This window comes from Saccopteryx bilineata, chromosome 1 (genome assembly GCF_036850765.1).
Source record: "Saccopteryx bilineata isolate mSacBil1 chromosome 1, mSacBil1_pri_phased_curated, whole genome shotgun sequence".
NCBI lineage: Eukaryota > Metazoa > Chordata > Mammalia > Chiroptera > Emballonuridae > Saccopteryx > Saccopteryx bilineata.
This window is the reverse complement of record NC_089490.1, coordinates 45190236-45217017: the sequence shown is the minus strand read 5'-3', so window position 1 is coordinate 45217017 and position 26782 is coordinate 45190236. Positions and strand designations below refer to the sequence as shown.

General features: G+C 36.7%; 1 protein-coding gene across 43 annotated transcripts in view; it reads right to left on the bottom strand.

The window, feature by feature from the left end:
• Positions 1–26782, bottom strand: part of RIMS1 (regulating synaptic membrane exocytosis 1) — a 477491-nt gene that overhangs the window by 375381 nt on the left and 75328 nt on the right. For 39 of the 43 annotated variants that reach the window (XM_066253353.1, XM_066253373.1, XM_066253382.1 and 36 more), the window contains exon 2: positions 13742–13822. The exons of the other annotated variants lie outside the window; for them this stretch is intronic. In XM_066253353.1, coding sequence (XP_066109450.1) covers positions 13742–13822 — 81 coding nt within the window. The remainder of the gene's footprint in view (positions 1–13741; positions 13823–26782) is intronic. 43 annotated transcript variants of the gene reach the window in all.

Genomic DNA, 26782 nt, shown 5'->3' with positions numbered 1-26782 from the left:
ATTATTAGCTATGTCTAGTCTATTTTAGTCACCTACTAATTGGTCTCTTTCTCTCCAGGAATGCCCTATTATCATCCATCATGCAAACTTCTGAAAAATTTATCATCGTAAAATGTTCCTTCCAACTGGGTACCTCCATGTTCACACACTTTCATGTCTTCCTTCAGATCAAAACCAGTTCCCTGAGCCTGTCCTTCAAGGATATTTATAAACTGAGCCTAACCTTCCTTTATAGGTTTACATCCCCCTTCCCAAACCACATTATATTCAATTCCCCCTGCATAATTGCTTCATTCTCACTCTGCACTTTTTACCCAAGTCATATTCTTAGTCAGAAATGCCCTGATGTGCCTGCCTAATTACAACTCCTTCATGAAGGAGAGCTAATCTCTTCTTTTCCCACTATAGATTTTACAGATTCAAGACCACTTCAGCTATAATTACTTATATATCTAGTACACCCCCTCTTGGAGGAAATTACATTTTAAGTAATTCATTTCACTTGTGTTGTTTACCTGAAGTGTAAGCAATCTTTTATACCTATATGGCCACCAACTTATCCAATCTACCCATTCATGTATCTGTCCATCCATCCATCCATCCATCCAACCAACCAACCAATCATCTACTTCTCATCTTCCACAATTAAACTGAGGGCAGATTCTATACCTAACATTGGGGGAGGTAGAGGGTAGGAGTTTCTTTCCCTTATCCCCTAATTTAGTACAGTATTTGGAACATAGCTTATGCTTAGCAAATATTTTTAAAAGAATTACAGAAAATCAAGGAGCATATAGTCATTAGCATAAATATGATAAAATGGAAGTATTACTGGCTCTAACAAGTTTTCCTGACCTCTAATTTTGAGTTAGATTTTTCTGTGCCTTCATGGCCATGTCTAAATTCTTTCACACCCTATAATCTCTGTAATTATAACTTTGTTTACTTTTCTGTTCGCTTACGTGTCACCTTAATGAAGCTATCTTATCTTCAATATTTTCTTAAGTCTGTAATATTTCTTGAATAAATGAGCAAAAATGAATAAATAAATGTCAAAATATCAGCTGTATATGTGGGTCATTTGAAAATAATGGAAATCTTATTTAATATGACCCAGAGTTAAATAATACTTGAAAGGTCTATCTTCAATATGTCATGTTCTGAAACAGTCTAACCAATGACCTCAATTATATATTTCTAGTGATACTATCTAATATCACTAACGCTATCCTAGACATAGTCACAATGTTTAATATTTGTTGTATGTATTATAGATGAGTGTATTCACTTATCTACCAAAATTGTTTTTCACTAAATAAACATTAATTTGCTGCATAAATTGTCCAAGGTCCTGGTTATGGTCTTTTCTTTTAATTTAACACCTTCCTTGTAATTCCAGTGCAGAAGCAGTCAGTGGGTAGAGACTCTCCTTTGGCTATAAGCTTTCTGTTTTTACACAACCATCTATTTTACTGGCACGGACCACTCTCATCTTAGACAAAAGCTGGGGAAGAGCAGAGGAAACAGCAGTGATTCACAGAGAAACCAGGCTGGGCCCCAAGGCAGAGCAACATCCTCATAAAAATGTTGCCAATATTTAGTTCCCTTTGCATTCACTCTGCATGAGTTTTGGAAGAGAAGTCCATTTCAGTGATACTGATATTAATTTTGATTTATGGAATTATCGCTCACCACAGCTAAATGTTAGTTTTATTAAGCATCTCACTGGTACATGCCAGTGGTTCTGAATCAGGAGAGAATGTCAGGATAACTTGGGGAAATTTTCCCAATATACATTTCCTGGCCTCCCTGCTCAAACACAATGTGGAGCATTAGATATATGATGGGGTAGTGTGAGGTGGGCTGTGTCATTTCTAAAAGAACCCCAGTGCCTTTTCTCATCACTTTCTTCAAGAAGGAACAGTAACAGATACGAAACGATACAGCTGTATGTTTTGACTAATTTGGCCAAAAAATATGTTTTTCAAATCTTGCCAATATGAGCACTCTATAAGAGCTTGGTAAATATTTGTTAAATGGGTGAAATAATGAATAATATAGAGGTTATCCATTATGATTTTAGTAGCACATGTGAATAGTTTATAGATCCTATCCACGACTCTTTTATGTACTTTTCTAATTTACCCTCAAAAATTCCTAAGGTAACTAGAAATAATATTGTTCCCATTTTCCAGATGAGAAAACTAAGATTTAAGAAAGTAAAACACCAATGTCACTTAGCAAGTGAACATCACAACAAGAACTAAAAATATATGGTTTAACTCTTAAAGCTAGGGTTTACCCATTTCTCCCTGAGGAATTGCAAAATCCTTCTTCTTGATAATAGTATAGATTATCTGCATATTTTGAATCTATTCTGTAATATACCTGGATTTCAGACCTAGATATGCTCCTTTCCTGCTGGGTGACCACAGCGCAAGTCATTACCAAGGTCTGTGTCTTGTCTCCCATGTGTAGGCTGAGCACACACATCATCAAAGCTCTGTTGTTGCCCACATCATGTAGCTTAATGTAAAGCTGCCCTTACATGAACTCAGTTGAAAGTCTGCCAGGCTTGTAAAACTTTAGTTTTTTTCAGGATATCTTTTTCAAGGTAATGCTTTGTTCCTGTGCATAAATATTATTTGCCTTAAGATTGGCCCAAAGAAGCTGAATGAATGGCAATCACTGAGCTGGCTGCAAAGGGCTGGGACCAGTCTTAAGATAAAAGTGACCTTAGGCTTCCTGATAGAATCAACAAGCTAGTGAAGAACAGGGTTCAAGTCAAATGCTCTGCACAGGAGGAGAAACATTGTATCTGGCTAACACATCTTCTATTCACAGGAACAAAAGACAGACAGTATACAAGGACAAGGTCCTCCAATGTCAGAGTCATCAAAATAGGAACTGCTCAGAGTTCATTAACAGAAGAGACCTAGTTTAGTTAACAAGGGATATGTGGTTAAAGTAATTAATAATTAGTCAAGTTCCAGAAGCCATAAATGTTACACACAAAACTACTAGAGCTCTCCTCTTACAGAACTAAACTCCTTTAGCACCCAAGAAGTTAAAGAATGCACCTTCTCCTCTGAGCATTCAGACAGAACAACACATTATTATCTTAAATTAGCTGCAGCAGAAATAGAAACTTTGTACAATTTGTGTACTGGCATTGAATTTCTGTAAAACAGCAAATCATGTACGGAAAACGAAGACTTAGAAAAGCCACACTATTTTTATTCTGAAATTCAGTCACTTCCTAATTATAACCATAAATCGGAAATGTCAGCATTCCTAGCATTATCTATTTTTAAGTTACTAGCTGTACTTAATTCTAAAAGACAAAATCATATTTTTACTTGGACCTTTTATTTCTCTAATATGCCTGCCCAATATGATCCCTACCACAGGTGTTAATAAAACTACAGGCTATGGCATGGAATAAGACCTCTTATTGTAAACAAAAAAAGAAAAAATTTCAACTTAACAAAAAAATAAAACACACAATTTTAAAATAAACATGTGCTAAAAATAGTATAGAAGAGGCTGCTTGTCTCTAAATAATATCTTTATTCACAATAAAATACATAGCTAAAAGAGCCTTTGCATATGAAAACATGTTCACTTTCTTCTTGGCTAAATTTTACCCACTAAATGAGACAGCTTTCAAAAAAGAGCAATATTTTTGTCTAGTATATATTTTTAAATATTTACTTCTAGTAGTGTATATAAACTCCTACAAAATTATTAAAACTTTTATCTCAACAGAATATCACTAAATAATCACAGGGAAAAAAACATAAAAGAATTATTTTAAATGGCAAAATTTAATAATGTCTCAGTTTTTCCTCAATTTTACATTTCATAATTTTTCCTTCTATATTTAAAGTTCTACACAAAGTTACCTAAAGTAATAAAATTAAGACTTCTAACAGTTTCACTTATGCAAACACACACACACACACACACACACACACACACACATATATCACTGAAGATATATTGTGTCAGTGGTAGTCAACCTGGTCCCTACCGCCCACTAGTGGGCATTCCAGCTTTCATGGTGGGTGGTAGCAGAGCAACCAAAGTATAAATAAAAAGATAGATTTAACTATAGTAAGTTGTTTTTTATAAAGATTTATTCTGCCAAACTTTGCGAAAATTTAACATCAAGTACTTGGTAAGTAATTATTATTATATGCTTTAACTTATGTAACCCTGCTTTATAAATTTTATAAAGTTACTTCCCTACTTTATAAATCACCATTACTGTGGAACCGGTGAGCGGTTAGAAAATTTTACTACTAACAGAGATACAAAAGTGGGCGGTAGGTATAAAAAGGTTGACTATCCCTGGAATAAGTTGCTTAAGACTCTATGAGAAAATGTGTACCCACACATTATGTATTCAATGAACAGAAGACTTATTTAGCATATTAGAAATTTACACATATACTTTGGGGTCTCCTCCCTTCATTATGCACCAGAAGTTCATCTTCTCTTTAATTACTCTACCACTGAACCAACTGGCCAGCGTCAAAAACGAATAGTTTGCATCTACATTTCTTTGTTGTTTATATCATCTCTTTCCACATCATAATTTCTACCAGAAAAGGACTCCGTTTTGTTCATCATCATATCCAGTGCCCAGCACTGGGCTCTCTATTCAGTATAGTAGTCCCCTTTGACCATAAATAATACGTTCCAAGACTCCCAGTAGATGCCTGAACCTTGGATAATACCAAACTCGAATCAACTTTTTCAGCTCTGCTGGAAATGTGGCAGCAGTTTGTCCATCAGCAGACACAGCCTTCTTTAGTCATTTTTCTATCTTTCAGTCCAAACCTATTATGGCTTTGTGTAACCTTCCTTCACTTGTAAATGCCTTGGTGTCACTCATTTCAATGGATCCCTTTCTGAAGTCATAGAGGGTCAATGTTCTCTGGTGCAATACATCGTCATCAATCAGAATATGTTTCTTGTTCATGTCTTTCACTCAATAATGTAATGCTTTTCCATCTTAACTATGCACTTATTATGAACTGTGTCCATAACTTTTTCAGTTTGAGGAGTGACTGAAAAACTAGGAAAGATGTCTTTTTCCTTCTTCTCAATTTAATGGGTACAAGATTCCTTCTTACCATAGATATTAGCAACATCAGCATAGATTTTTTTCTTTCCTTATTAAGTCAAAATCTTCAACTTTTTTCACTAAAGGAAACACTTTAAGCCTTCTCTTTAGCATGTCCAAATTGCCAGTGTCACTACTTTTGTATACCAGGGCTATTATTAAATAAAAGAAAGATTATTTGGACACAAACACTGCAATCACGAGACAGTCAACCTGATAATCAAGCAGAGACTAAGTGACTAACAGCAGGTAGCATGCTCAGCTTGGATACACTGGACAAAGGGGTGATTCACACCCAGCCTGGAAAGACCAGGACAGACTGAGGTTTCATTATTCTATTCAGAATAGCACATAATTTAAAATTTATGAATTGTTTATTTCTGGAAAGTTTCATTTAATATTTTCAGGCTGCAGTTGATCACAAGTAAATGAAATCAAGGAAAGTGAAACTTCAGATAAGGGGACTACAGTACAGACTAAATAAATATTTGTTGAAGGGAGAATGAACAGTCTGACTCTTTGCAAAACAAGCAGTGAACTGCACCCCTTATTGTACACTCTTCCAGCAGTTGAAGAAGTTCACTTCCCCTCCCCTGACACTATCTTCCCATCTAAAGCTGATATAACAGGTTTCCACTAAAGGAGTACACCACACCTGCATTGAAATTAGAATTCAGGAGGATTAGGACAAGACTGAGTATAAAATCTGTGGAACTTGAGGAGCAGAGAACAACACCACATGGCTCACGATGGACAGGAGGACAAGATCAAGGAAAAGGAAAAAGAAAAAAGCAGACTAGATTCTAGTATTCATAAATTCTCTGCCAGGCTTTTGAGAAGAATAACTGAATTCATGATGAAGGCATGTTTGAGTTGGTGACAGTCTGCCAATGGGTTCCCCAATTTTCTGCTTTATCCATGGAACTTCATCTGTCCAGTAATACTGCAAAACAGAGTTCTGGGCACTGGTAAACACATCTTGAAAATCATATCTGGTATGCAAAGCTTAAAGGCTTAGTGACAAGGACTTCTGTCCAACTGTTTACAACTTCAGGGAACACTTTTGTTTATCTAGGATAAGATATAATTTTGATGTTAAACTTGTAATTTTAAATGAGAAACTGTATTTTCAAGAATAAAGACATACATGTATTTCCCATACTGCTATGGATAAAGTAAATATATTATTATAGATTTTTCTCAGTTATATTTCTGGTTCTCAAGGTTGGCCATTGTAAAATTAGGTTAAATATAAGAGACCACATTTACATGATTAAATTCATTCTTGTTGCATACATACTAGTCTTGAGAAGTCCCTGTGTTATAGAATTAAATATGCACAAAAAAAGTCATTATGAAAAAAAAAAACCACACTCTTGAATTCTGAAAAAGTATGCCTACTGAAAGAAAAATTTGGACGCAGCGTCTCTGTCACCTCAAGGCTGACTCATCTGAAGCCGTGAGGAAGGGAAGAGAAGAGCATGTGTGACGCACATGCCCATGTCAAACACCACCCTGCCGATGAAAGCAAGGCAGTCTGGGAGGTGAATTACCATCGCACAGAAAGATCATTTCTAGAAAAGAGGAAGTAGAGGGGACAGAAATAGAATGCCAAAGTAAAATCCTGAGACTAAACAAAACCTTTCATGATATGAATACTCAACATACTATAAATGGAAGAAAACTTCCTGAACCTGATAAAGAATATCTACTAAAAAACCCACGACTGCTATTATATTTAATAAGGAAAGACTGAAAAGCTTTCCTTCTACAATCAGGAGCAAGACACCTATGTCTGCTCTCACCACTTTTTGATAACTGGATATCCACATGCAAAAATAAATAAATAAGTAAAAATAATAAAGCTGATCCTCTACCTCACACCATATGAAAAAAGTAACTCAACATTGATCAAAAGCATAAATGTGAGAGTTAAACTATAAAATTTTAGAAGAAAACTTAGGGGTGAATACTTAAGACCTTGGATTTGGTAATAATTTCTCAGATATGACACCAAAGTAGAAGTAACCAAAAGAAAAAAATAAATCAATTGGACTTCATTAAAATAAAAGCATGTGTTTCAAGGTATTATAAAGAAAATGGAGCCTGGTCTGTGGAGGTGCAGTGGATAAAGCATAGACATGGAATGCTGAGGTCGCTGGTTTGAAACCTTGGGCTTGCCTGGTCAAGGCACACATGAGAGTTGATGCTTCTTGATCCTCCCCTGCTTTTCTCTCTCTCTCTCTCCTCTTTAAAATGCATAAGTAAAATCTTTTTTTAAATGTTTAAAAAAATAAAATGGAGAAAAAACTCACTAAGTGGGGAAAAATATTTTCAAATAATTTATCTGATAGAATATATAAATTATATTCATTATTTATGAATATATATTCATTATATAACTTTTTCAATATATAAAATATATATTCAATATATAAACTATATCATTATTTCATATAAAAAGAACTCATACAACTCAACAAGAAGCCAAATAATCCAATTAAAAATGAACAAAAGATTTTGATCAATACTTTTCTAAATAAGCAATACAAAGAGCCAATAATCACATGAAAACATGCTCAACATCATTATTCATAAGAGAAATACGAATCAAAGCAGCAAGATAACCATTCATACACTTTACACCCACAACAAGGGCTATGATAAAAAGGAGCTACAATAACAAGAGTTGTCATGGATGCAGAGAAATTGGATTCCCTTACATTGCTGGTAGGAATGTAAAATATAACAGCTACTTTCAAACACAGCTTGACAGTTCCTAAAAAAATCTAAACATACATGTACCATATGACCCAGTAATTCCATTCCTAGGTTTATACTCAAGAGAACCAAAAACATACATCCATTCAAACAGTTCTACATAAATGTTAAAAGCATCTTTATACATAACAGAATAAAAATTGAAATAAAACCAAATGTCCATTAAGTAATGAATGAATAAACAGAAAACTGGAATATACATACAATGGAATATTATTCCAATAAAAGAAATGAGGTACTGATGCATGTTGCTGCATGGGTGAATCTTGAAAATATTATTCTAAACGATAAAAGCCAGACATCAATAGTCACATATTGTGTGATTTCATTTATATTAAATATTCAGAATAGGCAAATCCATAGAGACAGAAGTGGATTAGTAGTTGCTAAGAGCTGAATTTTTGGGGGAATGGGGAATGACTGCAAATGGATAGTGGGTTTCTTTTTGAGGGTGATCAAAATGTTCTGAAGTTACATAGTGGTGACAGTTGCACAATTTTGTGAAAACCACTGAAATGTGCCTTTTAAAAAGGTGAATTTTATGTAAGGTATGTGAATTATATTTTAATTTTAAAAACAGGCAGTCACCAACAAAAACAAAGCAAAACAATAAAGCCTGAACTTGAACTATGATCTACATACGTCTTGGGATTCAATTTCTTTCTAATAATGTCACCTCCCACAACAATATCAACATTATTTGTTTAAGCATAGTTTTTCCTTGGCTTTATATTCTTTTTCTGAATTTTTACTTTCCAATGCTTACTTTACCAGATCTAGGGTGACCAACCATTCAAGTTTTCCTAGGACTAAGGGGGTTCACAGGACATGGGATTTCAGTACTGAAACACTGGGACAAGTTTGTTCTTGCATGATCTTGCATAATTTACTTAATTCCTCTGTTCTTTGTTTAGAGTACTAGAGTACTAGTGAAACTCTCTATATTGCCCTTTACACCCTTTCTTTCTAACTCTACACCTCTCTATGCTATTTCATTTGTTCTAATCGTTTTTATTATAAAGCAATTGCTCACAAATTAGTATATCCCTAAAAATGAGACTCATGGACATAGATAAAAATAAAGTGGTTACCAATACAGTGACAGAAAATGACTTAACTTTGGGTGATGAGTACACAGCACAATCAATAGTTCAAATGCTATAAAAATGTTTACCTGAAACCCCATTGATCAATGTCACCCCATTAAATTTAATTTTCTAAATAAACTAAAAAAAATTAGTATATCCCATCTAATCTTCTCCTGGGTTTGAGATATAAATAGCCAACTCTATTCTGGATATTTTAATACACCACTAACACACAAGTTTAATGCTAAATCTAAACTTGTTTTAGTAGCTAAATTAATTCTCTTTCCATAATTTTATCACATCCACTTACTCTCTTGAGCTAAAGTGATTTATCTCTTCTCTTCTTTGCTTTATCACATGTAATCAATCCCTATACTCTAATTATACTACCTATGAAACTTCCTCAAATCAGCCCTACCTCCTACCTCTTCTATATCTTCCCACTAACATTAAGTAAATAAGTGTATCTCAGACTTTTAAAATTCACAGTCCCTTTGAAAACACAGAAAACCCATAACATTATATCAAATTTCAAACTATAGTATTTAAAGTAAAACAAAACTAAGATGTTTAAAGTCCATGGTCACTTTGAAAAACACGAAAACTTATAATCTTATGTCAAATTTCAAAATACAGCATTAAAAATAATGTCATCTGTTGTTTATTTTCTCCAAATTCCACAAGTGTCCTATTCTTCAGAGATTCTGATGCCACTCCCTGTCTCCTTTCTTCCTTATCTCTTTCACCCACAATCACTCCCCAAAGACATATGAACTCCCACCCTCACAGTCAACCACACACATTCTCATACTCTCACTCACTCTCTCTCTCTCTCTCTCTCTCTCACACACACACACACACACACACTCATAGGCTCCATCTTTGAGTAAGTACCCACTTTAAATTACAGTAGTACAGCCTGATATTTTGGGCCTCAGGGTAACTGTTCTCTCTTCTAGAACTCTGTACCTACATCCTGAATTCTATTCATTCTTCAATTTTCTTAATTATTGGAGGATCTGTAAATACTTCCCTGACCACACCAACCCCAAAAGAGTAAATCATTTTCTATTTTTTTAACATAATTCTAGTGTTGCACTTTACCATGTAGAATTATAGCTTATTTGATTATATAATTGTTGCCCCAACTTGAGAGGGAACTCTTAAGATAAGAATTTTATCCTATTTATACCTGGGGAATAGTTAGCATAAGATTCAATTTGTTGAACTCCACTAATATTTTTGATGTATTTATTACTTTGAATAACAACTTATACAGTATGTTTAAAATATGACTGACATTTTAATAACTAAAAATAACCTTTGGATGGTTTTGTATACACAGCAATCAAAAAGATGAATTATATTGACACTTGCATCCATTAATCTACACTTACAAAATAGAATGTACCAAGTGACAAAAGTGTACTGTATTTCCCCATGTATAAGATGCACCCCTTTTCAAAAAATCTGGGGTCTAAAAACTGGGTGTGTCTTATACAGTGGTTGTCAAGTCATTTAAGAAGTGTGGCGTTTCAAATGCCATAGATGGAACTGAGGATGAGGCAATATATGAAGTCAGTGATTCGTCATCAGACACAGATGAGGACAAGCTAATGGATGGGAGTTTTGACAGTGATGAGGAGTTGTATGAATTTTATGAAGAATAAAATGAGTTCAATAACTTTATGTTGTACATGTTTTTTTCAAATTTCGGGCCACAAAATTAAGGTGCATCTTATATATGGGGACGTCTTATAGATGGGGAAATATGGGTAGTTACCCTACTTCCTGTATACCTACCTACCACTCTCTCTCTCTCTCTTTCCATCTTTTCTCAGTCTCCTTTTCCTGACTTCTCATTTTCTCCTCATACCCAGAGAAATAGAGTATTTCTACCCCCTTATATATTAAAACTGCTATGACAATGTCCTCTCTCGACCTCTATGTGGCCAAACCCAAAGGACATTTTTAATCTCTGAAGTTATTTACTGGTTCTCTGCTGCATTTGATACTATTGGACATTCCCCTGGTGCCCCTTGGCTTCCGGTTCTCCACTTCTTTAACTACTAGTTCTCTTTTGAGCTGGGGGATCCTCCTCTTTTACCCATTCCTTAAGGGTTCCTTTTACCTAGGTCGTCTCTCTCTCTCTTATTTTTTTCTAATTATATATCCTTTGGTGATGTCATATACCCAGTTAACTAAGAGCTTCAGGTTCATATACCCAACTCCTTCCTGGATTTGTATCCTCAGATAAAACACAGATACCAGAGAATCATCACCTCAAAATATTAATCACTGCCCACCATCTCTTGGGTCTGCTTTAATTCTTTAACTCTCTCTCTTAGGTGATGGTTCTTAATCACCCAAACCATTGATATAATAGCCACCCCAACCATTTACTTTAAAAATCATATTAAGTTGGCAATCAAGCATTTCCACCTGATTTCTTATTCAGCTTTTAAAATATTTCCTTGTCACACCCTCTGCTATACCTCTAGGTCAAGACCTTATCATATTTCTGTGAATTATTACAATAGTTTGTTAATTTATTTTCTTGTCTCTAGTTTTGCCCTCACTACATTCATACTTCATTTTCCCCACCTCTGCCAAAGTTATACATATTCTATATATAATATATATACAGAATAAAAATCTGACTAAATCACTCTCCTAATTAAGACCTATTACCACAGCCTTATAACTAAATGTAGTGTTTATTAATATTTTAACCCAGTTATCATACACAGAAGTCAACATTTATTCTACCATTGCCAAACTGAGATGCATTCTTATATTTTCTAATTCATTCCACTCAAAATTAAAAACAAATAAAAACTAGCCTCTATTGATTCTCACACCCATTAATAGCTTATGACTTACAAATTTAGAAACACTGACCTACAAGCTAAAGCCCATGCTTCATCACCCGGCCCACAATTTATTGTTGCCCTTTCATATCTACCTAGAAAGGCACATATGTGGCACACACCACTCTCTGAAGAAGATTGGTAGAAATAAAGAATGAGCTGCAAATTGTAAATTTTTCAAGTCACCTAAAGAGACATTTACAATTTTAGTTATAAAAGTATAGAGTGCGTAAAGGGATTATCAGACAGAAAATCCACAGAGCCTATGTAGTCTCCGCAGCTATACTCAGAGGGGCCACCAGGAAACTTCTACTAAGTACAAGGTAAGTTATAACAATTTGCACAACTATAAATCTGTGGAAAGGGAAAACAAAATAAGAAAAAGTAATCTGAAGTCTTGCTGGGAGGAACAACAATTTAAAATAGTTTTTAGAATGAGTGGGTCCAATTTAAATGGAACTTCAACATGCGGAACATATTTTAAAATAAATGTGAATTCCTCAAAAACCTTTTCTAGAAACTGTTTGACTCCTAAATAAGAAAATATTTTCTATAACCTAAAACATACGTTTTCCATCAGAAGGAAAATGGGCTTTGCATAAGAACATTTATAGAAAAAAAAAATGGGAACATCATTAAAAGTACTTTTTTAAAAATGTAACTATAAATAATTTTACTATGGTTAAATCAAACTTAATTTTATTTCTTTAAAAATACTGATTAAATATAGAGTGATATTAAAATATACTTATTGAGATAAAATATATAAACCATCCGTGGAGACTCCTGAAAATTTATTTTTAAACAATGTTATATCCTAAAGCATAAATAATTCTAAATTCTTTGTGACTGTATATAATATACAAAATATTAGCATTTTAATATTGTTTTTGCCATTGCTAATAAAAATTACTTGTTATAGCAAAAGTATTATAAAACTTTACTTTTTTCTTACAACATTTTTATAATTTTATCACTTTATTTTGGCTTTACTTTAGAGAATTCTCAGATAGCTAAAGAAATCTATTTTTAAATCACTCTTAGGACACATTTCTTCAAAGGCTTTTGCTAAAAACCTTGGGAGGAGGCATTTTCCCAGTAGTAACTACTTGGCTATAACGGTTATGCTGAGTATTGCCACTGCAGAGACATTTTAAGGGAATGTTTAATTTGTTTTACCAAGAGCATAATTCTTTTCAGAAGATTGAATATATCTTGCTACTCTACAGAGTTTTAAAGCTCTTTACATTTTATCTTATCAAAATCCATATTCACAACCCAGACTTTACTTATTTGGTTTCTTCTCTACTTCCTGCTTTCCCCTTCGGTTGGTCATTAACTCTCCTTAGCATCTACACTTGAAATTGCAACAATAAAATGAACACTAGATGGGCAGTCCCCTCTTTCAGATTGTCTATTATCGTTAAATAACAAGTGTGAAGTTGGGTAACGGACTGCCTACGCATCTCCCTTATTCATGTGCTCCACCTTCACTGTTCCGTCTCCCCACCTTCCCGGAGTCTTAGTCTCCAGCACACAAACATTCCAAATCCAAAAGGTATAGAATTTCTGTACCCCGAGAACCTCCCCCCTCAAAATATGTCCCCGAGAACCTCCCCCCTCAAAATATGTCCCCTTCCTCTAATTAGTTTTATGCTTCTGATATAGAAATATCACTTAACCAAGAAACTTAATATAGAGATGACATTTACAGATAATTTCATCTAATTCAATAGTAACCTTTTAATTACATAAACACCAGAGTAGCCAGAGTATCTATGCCCACATGCAATGTGAATTAGTAAAACCTGCAACCACTGGTCTATGTAAGAGACGACATTTTCAGTCAATAAAACCAATGCCATACTCACGGTGAAGGTTGGTGGGACTGGTTTTCAGCATTTCTTGGTGTTTTGCAGGCAGCAGGCTTCGCCATGTCCCTGACAACACACCTGGGGCGCATGATAGACAGCACAATGCACTATTAATTATAAAAAGGGTAGAACAAATCTGGAAATTAAATACGGTACTAAAAACACAGTCTAGGGAGAAATCTTTGCAAGCCCCTTAAATATTAACCTGGAAACCATGGAAAGGTCCTTAGTGCTGGAAATCTTTGACTCAGGCTTCCAAGAGCTCAATTATACCCAAATAAAATCTGTGCTAGCCTCTGTTTTTGACTTTCCTTTCAGCACCAATAAAAAGATTGTCAGCAGCTCTCCCCATAGAAGAAATGCTGCTGAAAGCTTTGGCCTCACCATATGAAGACATCTGAAAGCTTTAAAAATAGGAACAGCTGTTGTCTTGATGTTAAAAGATGAGCAGGGTTTTCTGTAGCTTTGGCTATTTTACCAAAAGATATGGACTCCTGTTTCATGCTATTCATCATAACACAAGTCTTTCTCTTAATGTAAAGAGAGATCTGAGAGGCTTCCAGACAGCCCTGCATTCAAAATCCCCTTCAAGCTAAGAAAAGAGGAAGAGTTAGAAGGAAATATTCATGTATAAAGTATGTGTGTGCATGTGTGTATAAAATTAATGGAGAAGATGCATCCACGATGTTAAAAAGTAGTAAAAGGTCTTTATGTCTTAAGTCCTCCATCACAGGATGAATAAATGCTGAGGGTGGATGATATAACAGACCTCCAAGGGCAGTCTCTTAACCTCAGTCAACAGGACTTACAGACCACTGGAGAGATTCATTGGCAGAAGTAAGAAAGAAAAGAAAAAAAAAAAAAACATCTGAAGTTGTACTTGTATAGGTGAGATAATATGCCACCTCAAAAGTTTTAAAACAAACATTGCTTTAAATAAGCAAGCCTTGTTTATAAAGCTGAGACCCCCACATCTCAGACTCGGCTAAATGGAAACACCCATTAGGACCCAGGATTCTCAAATGTAAGTGTGGTTCTTAACTTTCACGGAGGTTGCTTGGATGTTTGACTACACTACTAACATTTAGGGCCAGACAGGTTACTTCAGAAGTGGATTACTGGTGGGTCAGTGGCAGATAAACTTTTCCCAGAGCTAAAAGCTGCGCGGCTACATTCTCCACTTCTGAAAGAGACGACACAGGGAGACGTGGACACGACGCACAGAAACGTGCACACACACACTGCTCACTCCAAACCAGGCCAAATAAGACTTAAAAACCAATATGGAACACGACGAAAAAAGAAAACAGTGCCTTTGCAAAGTCTTAACACACGTCCCTCTGGAGTAAAGTTTAAAAAAAAAAAAGTGACTTGTCAAGAGCTAATGCTAAACGAATGGATTGGTCACGAGAAGTGAGTCAAGAATATCTATTATATAAGGAAACAAAGCCGCCTTTTTTGTTTCAGTTTCATGGGGGGAGACAGCCATTCAGGCAGTCATTAGGGAGAATCAGTATCCTAGGATTTCTGACCTCGGAAATTTTACTCTAATTTACACAGAGTATAATGCCCAGGAAGTTAAATTTCATAGCACTGGAAGACGTTCAGCAATTCTCACCCAACTAAAACCAGCACAGACAGCATGTTTAATCTACACGGACTGGGTTGTGAAAATAGCGGAGGTATCACCAACTTTGGAAAAAGTTCGAAGAACGATGTCTGTAAGAAAACATAGGCAACCTTCTATCCTAGTTTATTTCTTTTTTTTTTTTTTTTTTTTTTATTTTTCTGAAGCTGGAAACGGGGAGAGACAGTCAGACAGACTCCCGCATGCGCCCGACCGGGATCCACCCGGCACGCCCACCAGGGGCGATGCTCTGCCCACCAGGGGGCGATGCTCTGCCCATCCTGGGCGTCGCCATGTTGCGACCAGAGCCACTCTAGCGCCTGAGGCAGAGGCCACAGAGCCATCCCCAGCGCCCGGGCCATCTCTGCTCCAATGGAGCCCCGGCTGCGGGAGGGGAAGAGAGAGACAGAGAGGAAAGCGCGGCGGAGGGGTGGAGAAACAAATGGGCGCCTCTCCTGTGTGCCCTGGCCGGGAATCGAACCAGGGTCCTCCGCACGCTAGGCCGACGCTCTACCGCTGAGCCAACCGGCCAGGGCTAGTTTATTTCTTTTTATCCATAAAGTTTTTTCAAGTATTTAATAACAAAGCTTTAAAATAAATCTGCAAGTTTTTCTTAAATATGCTTTACATGATTTCTTTCTAATAAATGTGGAGTATCAGCCAGCATTACGGTAGGTTTCTTCTTTTTTTTTTTAATTTATTTATATTAGAGAGTGAGGGGAAGAAAGAGAGAGAGAGAGAGAGGAAGAGTAATTTGTTGTTCCACTCATTTATGCATTCATTGGTTGATTCTTGTATGTGTCCTGACCGGGAATCAAACCTGCAACCTTGGCATATAAGGGCAATGCTCTAACCAACTGAGCTACCCAGCCAGGGTTAGTGTAGATTTCTAAGCAAAACATTTTTTTTTCTCTAAGTGAAATACCACGCTTACGTAAAAACTCATATCTAATCTCAACTACCCAGTGGTCTGGGTTTCAAATTACGGTAGCAGACATACTGCTTCTGTCTACAGAATGAAAACTTTATTTAAATTTATAAACTTTAAAGTTCTATTAGAAAATGAAAATAAATTCTCGAAAGCAATATAGTTAGAATTAATTTATATATACTTAATTTTAAATATATTTACTTAATTAATATGCTTTAATTTTTAAAAAGCAGGAAAGCAGTGTATTTTTCATATTAACATATATTCTGACCACAGGACTAACATGATATAGTTAGCTACTGAATCTGAGATTTTAGGGGTATAAACTATTTCTTTCAGGTGGCTAACTGCTCAACCAATATGAGAGGGCTTTAAACTATGGTAATACATATTCTAATTAGACTTCTTTTTAGCTATAATTTTTTCTAGATATAAGAAAGCCCTACTCTATAGAGATACATAAAGAAACATAATGCTTTTTGTTATCATAAGCTTTTTGTTATCCTGTGTAGATTAACATGTCTCTAAAATTATAATTGATTATTGTGTCTGGCATATCACAGTTTGGAGGGATAAAATGTAATTGTTTTGAAGGTTCTAAGGTATAGAAATTGTTTAGCCCCAGCAGTTTCCATTATCACCCACGAAATAAAGTTATTATAGTAACACAGACCCCCTTGTACTCTGAGAACACAACAATGATATTTCAGCATGAGGTGGCCATTAAGGGTCTTTCTCTACATATGATTTATTCCTCCAGCCAGACAGAAGGAGTCCATAAAGGATGCTACAATGATGCTGACTTCTCAGACTTACCTACGGGTTGAGAGACTAGAAGTTCAAGGGTTTTAACCTCTTATTCTTTGCAAAATCTTTAATTACTCAGATTTATCAGATATGGACTCTTTAAATCTTCAAACTACACATGAGCATTCCCTAATCACTGAAGCATCACTGAAGATTTATGCAAATTAGACATTCTGCAAGCACCTCAGGGGAATGCTACTGTCTCCGCCCTCAGCGCTGCTGGGTTTTATGAATGACTGCAATCAATGCGATGAACGGCTGCCAACTGCCCACTCAGCCACTTCTCCTCTTCCCTGCACTTACACACGGGAGATACTGGCATTGCACAGCCTGCCGAGGAGGCTACGGTGAGGCTTTCGTCTCTCCAGACAGGAACTAAGTGTGATTCCAGATAGGGTATGTACACTAAAAATCCTAAGGCCTCCCAAAATTATAATTTACATAATTACTTTCTCTCTTTTGAGGTTCCATTTTGGTGCAATCATTATCCACCCCTCTTCTGCTGGCTTCCCCACCTGCAAAAAAAGAAGAAAAGAGAGAAGGGGGAAGAGAGAGAGAGAGAACGAGAGAGGAAGGAAGGAAGGAGAGGAGAGGAGAGGAGAGGAGAGGAGAGGAGAGGAGAGGAGAGGAGAGGAGAGGAGAGGAGAGGAGAGGAGAGGAGAGGAGAGGAGAGGAGAGGAGAGGAGAGGAGAGGAGAGGAGAGGAGAGGAGAGGAGAGGAGAGGAGAGAGGGAGGGGAGGGGAGGGGAAGGAGGGAAGAAGGGAGAAAGGGAGGAAGAAAGGAAAAAAAGAAAGAAAAAAGAAAGAACACTATTTTATGGAACCTCATCTCAATTTGAACTAGATCAAAGTTGTTTATATCTTTCAGGATTAATTCCAGGAAACTAGTCACTGTGCACTAAAGGTGCCAAGTAGATTATGATATGTTTGTATTTTTGTTCTTATTTTTTTGTTTTAAATTTTATTAGATTTCTCCTATCAATGCAGACAACAGTGGCATCCAGACATCACTAGGGAGAAAGTGCATCTGCGCTTATTTCCCAAGCATCACTGTCCTAGTCTGCATTTGTCGTAAGAGGCCTGAGAGGCAGTTAAACAACATAAGTTTAAGAGAATGAAACATTTTTCAAGTATATAATCTTCAGATTTGCTAATCACTGATTAAAAATACATAGAAACAAGGAAAGTAGCCCATCATTTTTTCTACCCCTCAAATTCAGTGCTCAAGCGCCCCTTCCATGCGTCAGTAGCTAAAAGTACCAAAAATACACACAAATTTCCGATCTCGAGTTCAATCCTCTTAACTCAGACATCCAACTGCCTCCTCAGTAGTCTTCTCATCTGGATTTCTAACGGATCTCTAAAACTCAACATTTCCAAAGGTGGGATATAAAACTGAGACTCATGGACATAGATGACAGTGAAGTGGTTGCCAAGGGGAGGGAGATGTGGGGAAGTGGTGGGAGGAGGGTGTAAAGAGGGACAAGTATAAGGGGACAAAAATCATTTGACTTTGGGTGATGGGTACACAACAGTTCAAATGCTACAGAAATGTTTACCTGAAATCTATGTACTCTTATTGATCAATGTCACACTAAATAAATTTATTTTTTTTAAATGGAATTCTTCATCTTCTCCTCACCCCCTCCCCAAATCCTCCAGTATCCATCTCCATCTTAATTGAATTGCAAATACATTTCTCCAGCTGTTCAGGCTGAAAACTTTAGACTTGACTCCCTTTTTCTTTCACACTCGTGTCCATCCAATTCACCAGATTGGTCCTATTTTCAAACAATGTGCCCAACCTGACCATCTCTCCCCTCCTCCACAGTTGCCATGCTGTCCTGAGCCAATATCACCTTCCACGTGGATTCCCACCACAGGCTTTTAACTGGCTGCCAAGCATTTATATTTGTCTTTCTCCTACAGTTTATTCTCAACACAACCGTGAGAATGATACTTTTGAAGGAGAAATACGACCATGATGCCTCTGCTTAAACTCTTGCAACAAGCTCCTCAGTTTACTCACCTAAAATGCCAGGGTCCTTAGCAATACAATCAGGTCTCCCTAACTCTCAAAGTTCATGTCCTATGGCTTCCTCCCCTGCTAGCTCACTCTCTGTTCCAGGTGTACCAGCTTCCACGATGGTCTTCCTCAGACATACCAGGCAGGATTTTCCCTTGGGGACTCTGCACCAGCACTGCCTTCTGTCTGGAATGCTCTTTCCTGACATTGGTATGATAAACCCGTTACCTGTTTCGAGTCTTTGCTCACTGGTCAGTTTTTGGTGGTTCCTACTCTGATTATCCTACTTACTACTGTCCTCTGCTTCCTCTTCAGCACCACAGCCATATACTTCAACACCCTTCACCTTGCTCTGCTTCTTACTAAAATGTATGCCTCCCACTGCTGAACTATGAGCAGCTCAAGGGTACGGATTGCTGGTCCACTGACATACTGCAAAGAGCCTAGAACAGTGCCTGACATAATAGTCACCAAATATTTGTTAAATGAATAAGAAAAAAAGCCAAAAGTTGTAGATTTCAAGCTTTAGAAACTAATTTTATATGCTAAAACTTAGTGATTTAGAATAGAGTCTAGGTAATACCTTTCTGTATGATTACAGTATATTTCTATAAAATATTTACAAACTATAAATTAATTTATAGCCAATAAGTTCTGTGATTTAAATAACTCCACTAATTTTTTTATATGGCTTGACTAAGGTTCTGAGAAGACAAATGTATTTGTCAGCATATGACTAATTTAGTGGAAAACACTCTATAATGCCACATAATTGCTTTGAACCAGTGAGATATTTTTTTAACAGGTATCTTACCAAATAAAACTTTAAAATAATTGTACATAAAGCAATTTCTTAATACTAAGACAGGAAATCAATCACTTTTTCTTCTGATTCTTCTAAACAGGGTAGGAAAATAAGAACTTCTGTTCATTTATAAACATCGGTTATGGACATAGCATATCTTATTTAATCTTCATAATATCCTTCAGGAGATATGACTGACCCACTTGACAGATGAAGAAACTATAGATCTAAGAGATTACATTATTTTTTCAATAATAAATGGCAAACATTAATATATTAAGAAGCTAAGATTTGTATCAAGGGTCTGTTTGTCATCAAAGTAACATCCTTTCCATCATTACAAAAAAAAAACCCACAGCCATTAATACTTGAAATATAAATGGAAAATAATAAAAATCAATCACAAAGCTAAAAAGTTCAGTATCTTTAAATATGTTTCAATATAATTGATTTCATGATATAGGTGCATTATTGACACGATTCAAATAATCCCACAAACCTGAGTGTTCTTTAAACATTATTCTAGTATCACAAGACAATATTGTCCAAATTTAACAGCAGAATAATGGTGATAAATAGGGTGTCAAGTTGGTTAAATTAGAAATACAGAGTGACTGTAAGACCAGTGAGAATACTCCAAAATGTGAAACGCAAGGCAGGTCATCCGGTACAGAAAAAGAAGTGTATTTAAGAAAAAGAATCAAGAAAACTAAAAAGATTTTTAGAAGTCACCTGCAAAACAAATATAACACAATAGACAAAAATCTCCTCAAATATATTTTAAAGGAGGTCTTTAGAAGTGACCTTCCCATTTCCATTTATAAATGCTAAAAGAGAAAAAGCTGAATATATTAATATTAAAAACTAGTTTTAAAACACTGCATATTTGTGTCATTTAATAGTGAACAAGTGAGTACGGTGACTATTACCCATAAGATGACGATGGAAGGTGAAAATTCTGCACCAGAAGGAGAAAGTGGACAATGGTAGTTTGAAAAGCCAGATGTATTCATCATAAATGACCAGGACCTGCCATACCTCTATGGTACACTTGGGGACCTTCAAAAGCTACAGAATTATTTTTAAAATACATCGAGAACAGGAGAAGTAGGTTCCTAATTATAAGGAAAGGGACACAGCTGACCATTTTTCAGTGAGTGATAAGAGCAGCTGAACCTCCCCTACAGAAGCCAGGAAGTTATTCACAAAACCAGACAAAATAAAGGTAACAACAAGATAAAGATTCACTACAGAGTTTAATGGGTGATTTTTAACATGTGAAAAAACAAATTTTTCAGACTGATAAGAGAGAAAATAATAGGTAAGAAGTCAAGTTTCTGGTCTTCTGGATGATTCAAATTGGCTGTTCACCACCCTTTATAGCTCCAGAATGCTAAATAGGCTTGTTCTACAAGGTCCTGATGTTGATTCCAACATTCCAGCATATGACCAATTAACCTCTTTTTATCCAAGCTACTATTTTCTGTTAACACAATTAGTTTCTTTCTCCATTTGCCAGTTGTTTTGAAATATTGTACATACTTATGGATTTCTAACTGCTACCATCCCCCACACACTGTCCCTTTTACATTTGCTACTTACTAAGCTGTACTCACATTCTCCAAAGCCACCTGCTGCCTGCAAGACATAACACAGCTAGAGCAAAATCAAGACCAGAAATTTCCTGTCACTGAACATGCAAGAAAAAACTTCTTTTCATTCCACAGAGTAGGAAATATCTATCTAGTCAAAAGTAAGGAGCTCCCAGAGGGAGAAAGCAATCAATAGAATCAATAGAGCAGAGGCATCAAACAAGATGAGGCCTGAAATCTTGGTTTGAACCCCACCGGAGTCAAAGGTGAGGGGCTCAAGTGACACTGCACTCGGCCCATGGGAACACAGGGACGGAGAATGTCCAGTTGTTGCAAATGCAGGCAAAAGCTGAACTGAGACAGGAGGAGTGATGAAGGAAGACGGTCTTTTTAATACTTCAGGCACAATTGTGGGTAGGGGATTAATTAGCCTTGGGAAAGGGAGAAGCCAAAGGTACAAGGTGGGAGGAGGAGAGGAGGAATGGGGACAAGGGAAGGAAGGAAGGATAAGGGAGGGAGCAGAGAAGTGTTTTTAGTGAGGAAGCTGAGCTACTGAGGAGATGGAAAGGGAGGGATGCCGTGAAATAACAGGGAGTGGCTTAGTTCCCAAAATGTGGCCTTTCCTTTGACTGTAACTGTCATCTCCATTTTCTCTCAAAAATATTCTTGCAAGGCCTGACCAGGCAGTGGTGCAGTGGATAGAGCGTCAGACTGGGATGCGGAGGACCCAGGTTCGAGACCCCGAGGTCACCAGCTTGAGCGCGGGCTCATCTGGTTTGAGCAAAAAGCTCAGCAGCTTGTACCCAAGGTCACAGCTCAAGCAAGGGGTTACTCGGTCTGCTGAAGGCCCACGGTCAAGGCACATATGAGAAAGCAATCAATGAACAGCTAAGGTGTCTAATGAAAAACTGATGATTGATGCCTCTCATCTCTCTCTGTTCCTGTCTGTCTGTCCCTATCTATCCCTCTTTCTGACTCTCTCTCTCTGTCCCTGTAAAAAAATAAAAATAAATTAAAAACAAATAAATAAATAAAAACATTTGCTTTAAAAAATATTCTTGCAGGATAATGCTCTATGAGATTCATCTGGAAAGGTTTTGGAAAGTAAAAATCATCTCTCCTGATTCTAACTCCTCTCCTAGGGGCAGAAACTCATACTCAAAATTACTTCCCGGCTCCTACCTGTGCCAAGGTAGGGAGGACTGTCTGAGGGACTCTCTCCTCCCAAGCATCATCCACTAATAGTTATGTTTTCACTAGTGAGAAGGGCTGTCATCTTTTAAAGGCAGGATTGAGTCAGCAGTCCCCTCTTTTGTTTGTAGAGTGGAAGCGTAGAGACCCCTTCACTTTCTGAAGGTCCAGGCTCCCTGCAGGAGCACCCTGGGCAGACCTGGCTGGGGCAGACTCTCACATGTCCCTAACTCCATCTGCTTCTTTCTCACTAGTCCAGGTCTATTAAGATTAGTTAGGTAAATGAATCTGAAGCCAGCTCAGACTTAGCTGTAGCTTTAGAAGGAATTATAAAAATATATATATATTTTTTTTAAATCACAAAGACTGTCCTGGAAATGATACCCACAGCAATTAGGGAGAATATTCAAAAAACTTAAACCTATTTTTTTTCTATCAACAGAGAATATATTGTGTTTTGTTCCACTGGCACCCATGACACTGCTTCTGTGTGGAACACATCCCAGTGGGCTCCAGCTGGCACAAACAAAAGTACCCCCCCCCATGTCGCTTCCATTAAAGAAAACGTACTGATGTAGGGATGGGTGGAAAGGTGAGCGGAATACAGTCAGCAACACTGTGATAGCTTTGCACAGTGACCGGTGATTACTAGACTTAATGGCGATCACATAGTAAAGTATATGTCAAATCATTACATTGTACAACTAAAACTAATATAATATTGTATATCAATAGTTCTTAATTAAAAAAAAGAAATCATATTGGTCTAAAAGTGAATAAGTTGGCCCTGGCCGGTTGGCTCAGTGGTAGAGCGTCGGCCTGGCCTGCAGAAGTCCCGGGTTTGATTCCCGGCCAGGGCACACAGAAGAAGCGCCCATCTGCTTCTCCACCCCTCCCCCCTCTCCTTCCTCTCTGTCTCTCTCTTCCCCTCCCGCAGCTGAGGCTCCAATGGAGCAAAAGATGGCCTGGGCGCTGGGGATGGCTCCGTGGCCCCTGCCCCAGGTGCTAGAGTGGCTCTGGTCATAACAGAGCGCCGCCCCAGATGGGCAGAGCATCGCCCCCTGGTGGGCATGCCGGGTGAATCCTGGTCGGGCGCATGCGGGAGTCTGTCTGACTGCCTCCCCGTTTCCAGCTTCAGAAAAATACAAAAAAAAAAAAAAAAAAAGAATAAGAATGATAGTATTATTGAGATAATCTTGGAACTAGCAAGGATATATTAAAGAGGAAAATGTATACAGCTTTTAGAACTTCAATTTCATTAATAAATAGTTCCTAACATCTAACATCCCTTATAACTAACAATGCCTTACAATCCAAATGAGAACCACTGCTGGAAACTGTTGGCTCTGTCCTGAGACCAGCTAAGTGTGGTCTCTTCATCTTGATGGACAGTTACTGACTTGAAGGAGTGAGATGAGACAGACTGTTTAGGCAGAAATAAGACCAAGTTAAACAGGAACATTAACACTCTCAATGAGAATCATGTAACTGAAAATGGCCTTAATTCAAAAAAGCAATTCAGCAAAACAAGATGAATTTAAAGAAATGTGAACACATTTAGACATAAAAACTATACAATAACAAAACAGAAAAGTAACAGTGAGTAGTATCAGCTACAATTTCTAGTGCCCAGGGGACCAGGAGCTGTGCTAAGAATCCTGCATGCCTTAGTCATGTCATCTGGACATATGTTATACATTGCACTGGATGCTACTTAAGTTACAAACACTGTTCATCATTTCAAAAATCACATATCTTTGAAACATTGTTTTTAGCAAATAAATTATTTCTTTTATTCTAATTTTAGAAAGAAGCACACAATTATAATGGAATATTTTAAGTTTTATGCACCTCAGATGCCTTTGCCACATTTCAGTGTTGTGGTAATCTACAGTCTTAAGTATCCAGGGTAAAGAATGCAGTGTGCTAGTAGACAGGGATAAATTGAATCTGTAAAGATTATTGGCAGAGCTTTTTACAGCTAAGTTTTTTTGCTTTTTATTTGTAACATAAAATCACAGCTCTTTGAATAATGATTTTAGGGGTAGTTTTATGTATCTAAATATGTCTTTTCTCCACAAGCATTTTTTCCTCCTTCCTCATTGGGAAACCAGATAGCTAAATAAATATCTACTGGAGGTCCATAATAGTTCCTTAGTGGGATTTAAGTAGACAAAATAAAATGGGAAATGGAACATGGGAAAGCATTAATGAAATTTCAGGCATTGCCTTCAATTAATTGTAACTGTTTTCTCAACTGATTCACCTGCCTAGAAAGTTAAGAGAAAAACTGCACTGAATCAGATATGTTAATATATTGTATGTGGACTATTACTTGTGCATAAATACAAAGTGGCATACAATAAATATACAGTATTTATTTTTTATTATAAATAACATATTTACTTGTCAAGAGACCACAATGCTTCTTTCACCTAAAATATAACAAAAGAATGAAACCAAATCATTTTGACATGTCAATGGGAAGTTTAATACCTGAATATAATTACTTCTTTAATTTTTTGTGTATTTTGAGAAAAACAAACAAAATCTTGTAAATAGCTTTTTTTCATCCCTCTCATCCAAACTGATTAAAATATGAACAGATAATTGATATTTGGAAAGGCAGTCTAGTAAATAGGACTTCATTTTCCTCACCAACAAAGATAAACGTTGTCCAAGCCTCTGCTCTCCTTAGTGGCTTGACAAGACTATCCTTCTTGGGGCTTCAAATGCGTTCCTTGTTCCTGAATTGTCATTTCCAGACTTTATTTCCCGTTATCTATCAGGTATTAAATCTGTATCCACATTAGAACCCTTCCAAAAACCAAGCTCGAACAAACTAAAGTACTGAACTCAATATTCCTCCCCTTCTCTAACTTAAACACCTCCCAAATCATACACAGTAGTCAATTAAATATTCCCATTACCAATGTTCACAATCTTGATGCCACTATGACCTCTCATTCTCCATAATGGCCAGTAGGTCATTGAGTCCTCCAGCTGTTTCTCTGAAGGAGCTTGAAATTGCCCTTTCTTATTTATGTCCACTACTTCCAAATTCATTTTTTCTCTCTTGAATGAATTACTCAGGTATTCTTCATCAATCTCCAGTTTCTCTGACTCACATATTCTACAAAAAAAGCTTCACATTCTCCACCATACCAAATACAAACATTAGTTCCAAACTGTCTAGTTCTAGGATATTTCATCTACAAATTCCTTCATTCACTAATCTCTCTCTTAATTCTTAACATACGCCATTTTCCAAGTTAGGTAAAGATCTCTCAAATTTTTACAACATAATGTTCATCTTTATCCCATATTCTAATTTTCTTTTTAAAAATTATCTTATTTTTTCCTCTGCATTCATTTTTAGTCTTTTCAAAATTTAATGCAAATATATATACTAAACTCCAGGAAAGTTTTTAGGCTAAGGACTCATAAATTCTTCACCAATCTCTTCGAAAGTAACAGCCCTTACATAGGCATGAGAGACGTTGATAGCTGCACCTCAAATATCAGGAAGAAATTTAAGAAATGTCTGCTGTAAAGCCAGTAGTGACGGCCATCACAGCCACCTGGCTAGTGCAGGTTCCCATTTAATTCAGACAGATAGTAATGAATCAATAGAGCCAAGAAATGGTGGGCCATTTCCTTTATTAGACTCGTAACGGCCAACAAGTAAAAACAAACACACAGGGCACCAAACCCACTCACATGTTCTCTTGTTCCACAACCAGGAGAATCTTTCCGGTTTTTTTCTAGAATCATAGGCTTCACCAGCCTCACTCAGTCCCCTTTTCATGCCTCCAATTTTTCTGCCTCTTCCCCTGCAACCACGTGGACTCCTCTTTTTAAACTTTTTGGGGCAAAAGTCCTCCCCTAGCACACATTAGCATAACCAAGCCCCTTCCCAAGCAGGAAGGTAATCAGCCACCCCACGTGGGCAATACCATCTTTAACAAAGTGAGTATAAAAAATCACATTAAACTTATTTTCCCAACATCTGCTTTGGACTACGACATGAAATAGAAGCACATTGTGATATGAGAAACCT